The following is a 13,260-nucleotide window of genomic DNA, read 5'->3' on the forward strand; positions in this document are numbered from 1 at the left end:
TTCTTTTTAAAACAAAACCTTCAATTTATTTCTTATATTGGTTCATTGCTGCACCAAGTCACTCTACCTCATTATCTTCTGGCTTAGTTGCCTTATGAGTAATGCCATGTTGATGTGACTTATGGGGCTGAAACCTGTTTTCGGACTAGTAAGATGGAATGATGGTTAATAACACAAAATCTCTGACACATCATGCATACAACGCTCATAATTCCTGGAAGGCAACCTTAGCATTTCTTATCGTATTCGCCCCTGCAAATTCCGAGAAAGATTTTCTAAATATGCCTGGGTCATCTAATACAGGGAACTGATCTCTGCGAATGGTTAGCCGTTTATGTGTGACTATGTGTGTATGTGTGCGTGTTTTCCTGTATTTTTATATTCTACTAGTTGAAAGCACCCGGCGTTGCCCGAGTTGTTCTTTTTGCTTCTTTTTTTTAAATTAAACTGGTTGTACCAAAGAATCAATATATACATATATCATTTAATTTATATTGGAAGATTTTTTTACCCCTTGACTTCTGCATGACTATTTTTTTAATATGACTTGAGAAACTCTATCTCACAAATTCAGAACGTATTAGGCCTATATTAATTCTTATTTCATACACAGAATACAGATACAATATAAACTCGCAATAAGACATTTTTTTAAGTAGAGACTAATATTCTGAGAGACGTATACCAGTTTTTTTTATAAATTAAGAGATTATTTCCACAACGCATAACATACTACATTGGCAACGTGATTATACAGTAACATTTTCGGACATGAACAACAATATTTTGAGAGACGTATGATATTATTTTTATTTTTACTCTCTGACCTGACAGTGTTATTTTCAGTCGGTTTACGTACATTCACATACTACATTAGCAATATGACAAAAGTATCATTGGATTTCTTTTTGATGTGTGTAAATTTTTTTTTCCTACTTCTTTGTACAAAATATAGTTGAGAATATGAAAAGCACGGAGTTTTTAAGTTAATGTCTGCAACTTTGAGCGACTGTCCTTGAGCTTAGTTTTAATATGACCATTACAAATGCTAGACGCACTGAAATTGCTGTTACTTAAAATCGAAACGCATGTTAGTGGGCATCATAAGAATGCGTGGATAAAAACATCTTTCGTTTAGCCAGTTAATATTGTCACTTCTATTACTACGTTCTTAACCCTCAACCACCCAGGCATGGTCACTCAGACCTTTGCGGTTGGGCACACTGCTTATATCTTACTTTAAAATTTAATTGCGCAGCTGTGATTCTGTGTAATTGTTTATTGTTGTTGACGAAGACCTCTATCATAGGGATTTATTTGTAACTGCCTCTGGCAGTATTTTATCACATTTATATTATTTCGGGCGGTCTGGCAGACCATGCCTGGGTACTCACTATGACTAGCAAGCCTTCTCCTTCGTATAATGTGAATGTGAAAATCCTAAGATCATGAATAACAAACCTGGCCCTTCGAACACAGTGAATGTAAATGCTCTCCTAATTTCAACAGAACTATATCACTATGGTATGAGGACGATGAAGGAAGTAGTTCTGATCTCGATTGCACCGAAGATGTCGCGATAGAAAGCGAGCATGAGTCAGAATCTGAATTAGAGCTGAGTGATGTTGGCGAAAACGATGAGCAAAATGTGACTGATGATCTTCGGGTTCGCGAATAATGTGACCATGGTGTCTCACGTTCCAAGAAAGAACAGGATTGTCGTTCTGGTATCCTCTATGCATCACTCAAATCTTTTTGATGATGTAAGTGATAAATCATAAATTATTGCATGTTATAATTTGACTAATGGTGGCGTCGATTCCCTACATGAGAAGTGTGCACAAAATAGCTGTGGTCGTCGAACCAGACGGTGGCCTATGGCCGTATTTTTTTTTAGACATTAGTGCAATTAGTGCATTTATCATGTACGGTTCCTACAATGACAACGAACCAATTTCCATAATGTTTTTCATGAAGAATCTTGCAAACGTACTCGTAACTCCAGATATGCATTATTAGAAACAACAACAAGTTCATTACTTTTGAAACCCGAGTCTCCATCAGAAGAGTCTTTGGATCTGAAAAGGCTGTGCCATAATTTGAGGAGGAACTTGAGAAACAGAAAAATTTCTACACCTGTCCTCCAAAGAAGCAACAGAAAACAGCATACATTTGTCATTGTTGCAGGAAACCTCTCTGTTTGGAGTGTACAGTTAGGACATGCCATGTCCACACCTGTAGAGTAACGGCTAGCGCTTCTGGCCGTGAAACTAGGTGGCCCGGGTTCGAATTCCGGTCGGGACAAGTAACCTGGTTGAGGTTTTTTCCGAGGATTTCCCTCAACCCAATATGAGCGCATGCTGGGTAACTATCAGTGCTGGACCCTGACTCATTTCACCGGCATTATCACCTTCACTTCATTCAGATGCTAAATAACCTGAGATGTTGATACAGCGTCGTAAAATAACCCACTAAGAAAAGAGACATGCCGTAATTGCAATGGCACACAGTAAAGAAAAATTGAAAAAAGTGAAAAGGAGATCCTAAATAATTATATGTAACTTGAAATGTTTCAGTGTATCCTAAAAAATATATTACATTTTTAGAATTTGTACTTTTATAACAAAAGGACGTTCTTGTTAAAGTAAAGACCAATTATGTACTATGCAGGGTCTAATCTGAAGATTAACATCGAAAAATGTGTAAAAGTGCAAGAAAACATTCATAGAATTGATCATTTTGAAAATCCCTTTAATTTTAACAACATTTATGACAGCCTTAAATATTATCAAAATAGAATATTGATATTTTTCATTTAAATAATTTCAATGTGACAATCTTGTTTCAGACATATTGAAATATATCTGGAACAATTGTCAGTAGTCTGTGCTTTTTTGTTATTTTTATATATATTTTTTTTTTTCAGAGGTCTCTGTGACCATGTCTGGGAGAGTGTGTCACTTAATTTAGACCTGGGTGGTTAAGGGTTAATGAGTTTTTTCACACCAATTCTTGTTTCATTACATAATTTTGGTGGGTCAGTATTTCACAATAGTACTATTGGTGATTCAATATTAAGTATTAAATTATATGATAGCAATCCTTGTGGTTTTAAGGAATTCAAGAATTCAGTTGGATACAACACATTCTGCTCACTATGTACAACTGAATTGAGAAATTCATAATACGTTCCTGGGCTGAGTAAAGATATTGCATGAATTATCTAGTTTTAGCCTTCGCGATCTGTAACAACAATGTAATTTAATTTCGTGTTAAAATTTCCAAGGCCTCGTGAAGTTGAATACAACAGACAATAATAAAAGAAGAATTGACTGTAGAATATTTTGTATTTTAATATTATACATGAAGATTTGATCTATTTATTTGTATATTTTATAATTTTAATTAACTTAACTTCCATTTGCACAATTTTAATGTAGCCTATGTTCTTCTCCTGGTTATGAAGATTAAATGTGCAAACTTTGGCACATATTGGTCAAAGCGTGTAGATTTGTATAGAGAACATACACACACACATACATACATACATACATACATACATACATACATACATACATACATACATACATACATACATACATACATACCCACATTCAATTTTATATATTAAGATTTGTTCTTAAAACCACCATAGATATCTCAACTTAATTATAATTCTTTACATATTACATATAAACTGAAGTGAATTACATTAGCTCATAAATTAAGTTATTACTTTTTCGTATAGGCTTTATCTCAAATTAAATGAATATGTACTAGTCGTTAAAACTTAACTGAAGAATATTGCTGGAGAACCTTAAGTATATTTAAATATTCATAATTTAAGTATGCATGTCTCTATTGTAGCTACTGATTAAGGCCGGTTGAGTGGAAGAGAAGGTCTTATGGCCTTAACTCTGCCAGCGAAAATAAAAGATTCTATTCTATTGTCCAAAATTACCTACATTTATACTTTTATGAGACAATTTAAATTATAAATGTACTTCATCTGTCACAAATTTCTACAACACTTTAAGAACTGGCATGATGAATTTCATACTTGAAGTGTCAACAACAGTCATGCCAGATAGTTTTTTTGTTTCTCCTGGAAATTTATGTATTTGGACTATGGTTGTTTAAAAAAAATCCTTCAATTGAATCCTTGTCGTACCCCTCTCCCTACTTCACAGACGGGAAGATAATGTTACGTTAATAAAATATTTCTTATTAAAACATGAATATCCTATCATTTTATTTAATGTAGGTATTGTAATATATTTTTTCAAATCAAAAGTGGGTTGCATAAAATGTAATATCTATACTAATAATAAATCTGTAGCCGAAATTTTTCTGGTAATTTTCGATTTTCCAAAAATAATTGGTCCTAACATATATAATTAACCACCTTGAAACCGAAAATCGCTTTTTTGAAATTTTTGTTTGTATGTCTGTCTGTCTGTATGTTTGTTACCTTTTCACGCGATAATGGCTGAACGGATTTCGATGAAAATTGGAATATAAATTAAGTTCGTCGTAACTTAGATTAAAGGCTATATGGCATTCAAAATACATTATTTAAAAGGGGGGTTATAAGGGGGCCTGAATTAAATAAGTCGAAATATCTCGCTTATTATTGATTTTTATGAAAAATGTTACATAATAAAAATTTCTTTAAAAATCATTTCCGATAAGTTTTATCCTTTGAAAAAGTTTGATAGGACTGATATTTAATGAGATAAATGAGTTTTAAAATTAAAATAACTGCCATCTAAGGCCGTGTAATGAATTAAAAAACAAATGACTTCGTCTATAAGGGGCCTTGGACAGCAACAATCGAAAGCTATGAAAGATAGCCTACAGATAATGTTTCTGCGTTTCTATGAAGTAATATAAGAAGCTTAATTAACCGATTTGTATAATTAATTATTAATTCACCATTGGAAAGTGTAGTTTCTCTAGATGGACATAATGCTATAATGTTATCACAGTAACTCCTGAGTGAATCGAGGACAGGTAAGATTGAAATAGATCCTTATGCACAGAAAACTTGATAGGCTATTCTGTATATTCGTTTCCTGTATTTCCTAAACTAATTTTTATGACCAAATGAGTGGTGTCTGGATCAAAATGATCGCATTTTAATTTTTTAATTAAATTTAAATTAAGTAACATAATAAACGATTTATCCTTCTATCAAACACGAATGTTCCCTGGATAAAATGCCCTATTTTAATTATATAATTACTTTATATATTTATTTCTAACGGGTGCAGCGGAGCGCACGGGTACGACTAGTAAAGCAATAATTATTTAGATTGACATTGTAACTGACTGTACTGCAAGGTGTAAATAGTACCGCTGTAGCAATCCACCAATCAGAACAGATTACAGCGTAACGATACTTACTACCTTTATTTACGTTGCTTTCTTCTTGTGATCAATAGAGATCAACCTGTATTTAACTGATGAGTCATGGCAACAAACGACTACACGGATGGTTGCAGAGAGAAGCAAAGGTATTTTTAATTGGCTATTTTACGACGCTTTATCAGCTGCTATGGTTATCTATCGTCTGAATAAGATGAAGGTGATAATGCCAGCGAAATGAACCAGGGTCCAGCGCCGAAAGTTACTCTGCATTTGCTCTTAATGTGTTGAGGGAAAACCCCCAAAAAATCTTAACCAGGTATATTGTTTCAACCAGGATTTGAACCCGGCCCCCTCGTTTCACGATCAGACACGATAATCGTTACTCCACAGCGGTGGACTGCAAAGGTATTGAAATACTGAATAGGTAAAATTGAAATCTAATTTTTGGTTCACAATGTATAAAATTTTGCGCGTTTTATATTACGAAGTTTTAGTCCGTTTTCTTGCATGACAATTCTCTGGTCCTCGTCTGCCTCACGGTAACCCTGGCAAGATAATGACATTGAACCTGATACCGGAAAGTACACTGAGCAACATTAACGTAATCACTAGAGCCATCTATCATAATGTCATGTGTATCATATTACCCATATCAACGTTTCTACAGATAATTTGCCTTCTTTGCTAGAAGAGCGCCATACATTAACTTTTGTTCTTAGTCCCTCACACATCTGGTTTCAAGCTACTCGCAACATGTCGGGAAGGTTGAATCGAACCTCGCTCCATCGCGACATAAGACCCCTGTACTACGTCTCCAAAGTCTTGGGTCTGGCTTCGTTTTCATTCTTCAAGAACCCAGAAACGAATGAAGAATCTATCAACACCAAGTTCGCTTCTAACATCGGGGGACTATTGTGGACGTCAGTGATGTTCTGTGTCATGATTGGTGGCCTCATCTACTCCATCGTGAGGTACCAGTTGTCGTACATAAGACATGCCGGCGAAGTTGTGAACAACGCCTTCTCTTTTCCACTGAACTTCGTTATAGCGCTAGTGTCTCTTTTAAACGCTACAGTCAGCAGGGGCAAGATGAGAGAGTTGGTGAACAAGCTTATAGTCATCGAAGAACATCTGCTGAAGTACAAGATCGAGGGCTGCTGCATCTATTCTGAGATCTCCATCTTCTTCCTGGTCTTCGGCTTCATATGTTACGATACATGGTTTAGTGGCAATGGACTGATATTACTACATGATGCAATTTACAGACTGGCATATCTAATCGGATTCGTGATAGTGATGCAATTTTGTAAGTTTGTGCAAATGATACAGCATCGTTTAATAACTGTTAGAAATGTTTTGAATTCTATAGACCAAGACACTACAGTTAAACACGAGCATAAGGTTATCAACACAGATGATCAATACGGAGTCAACAGAATGGAGTTCCAAATGTCTACACTGACAACTGAGACAAAATTTAAAAACTGCAATGGCATAATTTGTGCACAAAATAACATCACGTGTGTCAACGAAACGTCACAATCAGAAATAAACCTCAAATTAATCGAAATAATGCATTTACGTCGAACATATAATGACATTTACGAATGTTCAGGCCTTGTGAACTCTATTTATGGCTTCCAGATTCTTCTTTTGTTTATACGCACGTCAATAGCCTTGGTAACGAATATCCACGCTTTCATTAGGAGCTTCACAGAGCCCTTTCCTGAAGCGAGTTTAGTTAACACCGGTTCCTATTTGGCGTCACTTCCGCTTTGGATCGTGACGTTTTTGGGAATGCTAATTGCTATGACGGTTTCATGCCAGATGACTTCTCTGGAATCCAAGAAACTCAACGACAGAGTTCAGAAAGCACTGCTAAAGAATACACTGACAAATGAAATGCAACAACAATTGCAGTTGTATTCCTCTCAAATATCTAGTAATAGAATTGAGTTCACGGCCTTCTGGTTCTTCACAGTTGATCTTTCTCTGTTGTGTACAATCTTGGCGTCAGCTACAACTTACATTGTGATATTGGTTCAATTCAAGTGACAGATTTAAGAGTTTCTTAATTTAGTTATGAGGTAGATGGATTATTCTATAATTATTTTGTTCATAGCAAAGGATAATATTCAGAGTAACTTCGACACATACTCAAAATTTTGGGTATTTATAAAGTAACTAACATAGATGTAACTTAATCTATACTAATAATAAATCTGTAACCGAAATTTTTGTGGTAATTTTCGATTTTTCAAAAGTAATTGGTCCTAACATATATAATTAACCGCCCTGAAACTGAAAATCAATTTTTTGACATTTTTGTTTGTATGTATGTATGTCTGTCTGTCTGTCTGTCTGTACGTTTGTTACCTTTTCACGCGATAATGGCTGAACCGATTTATATGAAAATTGAAATATAAATTAAGTTCGTTGTAACTTAGATTTTAGGCTATATGGCATTCAAAATACTTTATTTAAAAGGGAGATTATAAGGGGGCCTGAATTAAATAAATCGAAATATCTTGCTTATTATTTATTTTTGTGAAAAATATTAGGCCTACATAACAAACGGCTTTTTTTTTCAAATGATTTCCGATAAGTTTTATTCTATGCAAAATTTTGATAGGACTGATATTTAAGAATATACAAGACTTTTAAATAACAATACAATACATTTTCGCCGCCTCAGATTATAGCGTTGTTGTTCCTGCAATGACTCCTATGTGCAAAATATAAAATTCTTGAGTAGGAAGAAAAAACACATTTATTCATTCCATGGCAATGGTACATAGAGATCGTGAATTCTTACATTTTCGAAACAAATAAATATAATTACATATCACTATATATGCTGTATCACTATTTAAGTTATTTGAAGGGTTCAGAACCATAGTGGGCCAAGCTCCATTTACAGAAGACGTAGAAAACAAGGGTTAAAATTAAGTTATTACCATAATTCAATGGAAACATGTAGCAAGTAATATAAAGTTTACACATTAAAACTAAATGATATGTCAATCTTCATTGAACTATGCTTACATGTAATAACAATTAAGAAACATGTTAAAGAAATTGTCATTGCACCAAATGAGTGGTCTCTGGATCAAAATGATCGCATTTTAATTTTTTAAATACAATTTAAATTAAGTAACATATAAAACGATTTATCCTTCTATCAAACACGAATGTTCCCTGGCTCAAATGTCCTATTTTAATTATGTAATTACTTTATATTTATTTCTAACGGGTGCAGCGGAGCGCACGGGTACGGCTAGTTTCTTTAATAAAGCTATTACTTGTTACAGAATTTAATGGATTGGTGTCAACAAATTCTCTCAAGCGAAAATAACGAAGCTTTCATTTTCATTATGTGAAAACATTGTGAATGCGAAGGTTAATACATTGTCTTGAACTTTTAACAGTTGTCTTGTTAACCTCGTATAAGAAGTGTATAAGTTGTCAATGGTTCATAAACGAACACAATACAACGTAATATATGTCATCACTAGAAGAGTTTGAAGATTTATATAGTTCAACAACAAATTCTTAGTAAATAGTAAAGTGAGACTTTTGGTGATTAACATGCCCGCAAAATGGAGTTGTAGAATAAATATGTTACGTGAACTGAAAATTTTTTTGTATCTGTCAAAATTCTTGGGTCTATGTTTAATGTCTTTCTCGAAAGAAGACATGCTTTCAGAAGAAACTATAGACATTACGTTTTGCGGAAATATCAAAGGAATGTGTATTGCTTTGTGCATCTTGTCTGTAATTTTAGGAGGATTGTACTGTTTAATCATAAAAATATTCGATGTTTCTTATGAAGTAAACACAGAAATGTTTTTAAGCAATGTATGTACTTTACCATTTCTATATATCTTAACTCTGGTATCCATAACAATGAATATTACTGTGAACAAAGGAAAACTCTTGAAACTATTTAAGAGTTTAACATCTATATCAGAAGCTATATTACATCAAAACACCACTATTTACAACAATAACTTCAACGTTCGTTATAGTTTCGTTTTGCTGTCGGTTCCTTTTATAGTGGTACCATTTGCTTGTTACCAGATTTTAGTATGGATGAAGGAAATCAGCTTCATGTATTGTACAAGCGTTGAAATGGCGTGTTTGATTAATACAGTTTTGGTGCTCCAATACTGTGAATTTGTAAAATGTATTAAGTGTGCATTATCTGGACTTTCTGAGATAATTTATACAAATTTATCTGACATCAAAACACCAAAAGATAAACAGAATATCAAACTAAACGAAATTCAGTGTTCAGAAATATCTGTACTTCGATCAGAAATAGACAATGACCAATGCCGTCCCCTCAGATCTCGCTTTTTATCCAAGATAATGTTTTGTAGACGAGTTTACAGCGATATTTATGACAACTGTGGTGTTGTCAATGAAGTTTATGGCATTTTAATCCTGTGTTTCTTTATTAATGTCTGTTCGGTTGTAATTGTCAACACTAACATCATTTTTAAGACTATCCAGCAACCTGACATTAACGTAATTATAGCTAACTTTTTCTGGAATACTTACATGCTTTTACTAGCATTTTATGCATCTTTTAATTGCGAAAATGTATTGCAGGAATGTAAAAAGCTTACAGATTACACAGAGAAGTTGGAAGTTCTATATCCTTTGCATGCTGATGTGACACAACAGTTGCAGCTGTTTTCTAAACAAATTACTAATAATGTAATTCAATTCACGGCCTGGCACTTCTTTGAAATAAACATGAAAACTTTTGGCACTTTCATGATATCAATGTTAACGTATGGACTAGCTTTAATTCAATTCAAAACTTAGAATGATACCTCAGTTGCTAAGCAACGAATTCCATATCAGTGACATTTATGTTGTAACAAACTATAAAAGAAATTTTTTGCACACTCATGCTCTTTTTGCATACTTATCATGCCATGTAACACGTTCTCTGGTTACTACGGAAATGCTGGAAGTAACAGTGTAGTAAACAAATTACTTACAACACACATCTGTGTTCTAAGTAATTTGAGATACAGTCACTTGTAAATTAAAGAAGGACAAGAACTCTGACAGAATACCAAAATAAGCAACCAATGTTTTCTCATTAATATTTAATATTTTATTATTTGGCCATTTTTTTTAAGAATTGTATGTCGTCTCATATCTTTCTCTAGATTTAACAGGCAAACATGCCATCAATCCTTTTCTGAACGCGTCTTCAACTCCGTTATCTACTTCATCATCAGAATTGTTGTTCATATAATCCAAAATATTTTTTCAATTCAAAACTTTCATACAAAATATTCCCACAATTCAATTTCGTATATTGCAATAGCACTTTATTTATTTGAACAATGCATACACATAAAAGACAGTCGTATCCAACAAATAAAACAAATGAATATAAAACACGGCCACCTACAAATTACAGATTTCCATTAACAAAATGACAAACGTTCAGTTCAAAATTAATATAACTCTAAAATAAAAATATAAATTATGATTGTGCAAAAAATAATATGTAATACACGGGCGTTAAGTGCATAACAGAGTCTCGGGAATTAAAAAACTCGGCGCAAGGGCCTCGTTTTTTCAAACTTTCCCTCGCCTCTGTTATACAAACCTAGTATCGCAATATACTATCTTAGACGATCATACTCTTTTCTTGTACTTACCGACGTTGTTTATATGCCTCATAAGTTGACAAGACCACACGTTGCCTGATTTCTTTGTAAACAAAAGAAAAAGTGCTGTAATGGTTACTAGCAGCACGCAGTATGGGAAGTAAAGAGAACATAAATCTGTTTAAGTATGACTTACATTTACAATATCTGTAGTATGATTATAAATATGCACATGAGGTTACACTGTCTCTATACCGAATCGCCATGTTTATATGCTTATGTCACATAACCCTTGATTTTGAAAGCAATATCGTAATAATTTAAGAAGGTAAGTCAATTTCTGAAATTATTATATTACATGCATTTTTATAGCTCATTCTAAATTTTCAGAAATAATTGACTCCTAGTCGATTTTCCATGTCTCTTCAATACCTTGATCTTCCTCAGTTTTTAAATGTAAGGCTTTCAATTCCTGCAATTGTATTTCTTCCAATTCTGACTCTGTCAGCACGTTGCCATCCATGATTTATTGATTATAATGCAAAATCAGATAAAGAAAAGGTTTATTTACATCCACACAAATAATAGTTATGTATGGTACTTGTGAGGTAAGTGCATCTTTTTTGAACGAGTGGAAAGATTTAAGCACGAGGCGTCAGCCGAGTACTTAAATTACACGAGCGCAATAAAGATCACGCTCACAAGTACCATACGTAATTTTATGCATGACCATAACGAAAAATTATGTTTTATAAAAGAAAATATGTTGAAAATAAGTCCTCATGTAATCACATACCATGGCATGGATTTTAGAATCAATATGTGTACTAGCTAGATTATGATGTAGGAGGCCATGATTAGTGAAGAATGGTATCTAAGGCGTTGGATAAATAACAAATTATAATTAATTATATAATTTTAATATATATATTTTTCATTTTAAACGTGTATTTTCGTCTTTTTGAAGTTTCAGGGATTATTTAGAAGTGTTCACGGGACTAATGTGATTAAAATAATTTCACATTTTACTTCTGTAAACTTAAGAGGAATATTAAAACGTAATTAATTATCGTGTGTGTTTAGCATGTTGTTATAAAATCCTATAAACGCAACTTCGTAGGTTCAAGTCTCGTCGCCTCCAAAAGGTAAATTATTACACATTTTTTTTTTAAAATACATATTAGATATGAATACAATGCACATATTACGACGTAGTAGATAGAGAAAAGAGAAGGAGATTGAGTGTATGTATATTTAGGAAATGGTAAAAAAAGTAGAGGTAGTGACATCTAGTAACTAATACCTTAACTTCTTGAGTAATAGTTGAATGGAAAAGTATACGTGTGTGCCCGGGTACTAGGAAAATATTAATGAACTGTGAGATAAAGTTCAAACTGTGAGGTAAAGTCTTTATCTCACTAGTGGAATAAAGTAATGTTGAATAAAAGCCTATTTTACAAACGCAAAAGTATTTAGTAAAGGCATGTTTTTCGTTATGGTCATGGATAAACGTATGTAATGTCATAGCAACGGAATCCAAATACTCCTTATACATATCACTTAAGAAAAAAATTAAGATTTTGTATTTACGTTTAGTACCTACATAGAAAAAATATGTTATTTATTTAAATTTTAATTAAATGAAATGACGATCGTCTAAAAAGTAGTATGTAATAAACGTGGTAAATGCGTTAGGTTACAGAATCTTAGAAATATAAAAGACTCGACATCGTATTTCTTTTTTTTTTTTTTTTTTTTTTTCAAACTTTTTCTCCCTTCTGTACTGACGCAATCACACTTGTATAACATTATACTATTGTGAAACAGAATATCAGAGCAAGTTTCTTCTGTGTAGTTATATTTTCATGCTGAAACTCCACCTTTGCTGTATTTACTGTTAATAAAACAATAAATGACACTAGCACTATTAACTTCATAGTTTCCTGCCTTAGGGCAGGTCTTTCATTGCAAACCCGGCATTCTCCAGTCATCCCTATTTTCCGCCTTCCTCTTCGTCTACGCATACTATCCATATATCTTACCGTTGTCTGGGATTTTCCCTCAAACCCAATATGAGGAAATGCTGGGTAACTTTCGGTGCTGGACCCCGGACTCATTTCACCGGCATTATCACCTTCTCACTCAGACGCTAAATAACCTGAGATGTTGATAAAGCGTCGTAAAATAACCTACTAAAAAAACTGTTGTCTGTTATCTGATATCTGCGTAGATCTTTTCTTCCGTTCACAATCTT

The 13,260-nt window shown here is 33.4% G+C and overlaps 1 protein-coding gene across 1 annotated transcript; it reads left to right on the top strand.

Moving 5' to 3' along the window:
* The first annotated feature begins 6,123 nt into the window (after nt 1–6,123).
* Nucleotides 6,124–7,425, top strand: LOC138713030 (putative gustatory receptor 28b). The gene has a single exon (XM_069844713.1). The coding sequence runs from the start codon at nt 6,124–6,126 to the stop codon at nt 7,423–7,425; it is 1,302 nt and encodes a 433-aa protein (XP_069700814.1).
* The last annotated feature ends 5,835 nt before the right edge of the window (nt 7,426–13,260 follow it).

Source organism: Periplaneta americana, chromosome 14 (genome assembly GCF_040183065.1).
Source record: "Periplaneta americana isolate PAMFEO1 chromosome 14, P.americana_PAMFEO1_priV1, whole genome shotgun sequence".
Lineage (NCBI taxonomy): Eukaryota > Metazoa > Arthropoda > Insecta > Blattodea > Blattidae > Periplaneta > Periplaneta americana.

Coding starts and splice junctions, on each gene's coding strand:
- LOC138713030 (XM_069844713.1), top strand. CDS start 6,124: ATGTCGGGAAGGTTGAATCGAACCTCGCTCCATCGCGACATAAGACCC.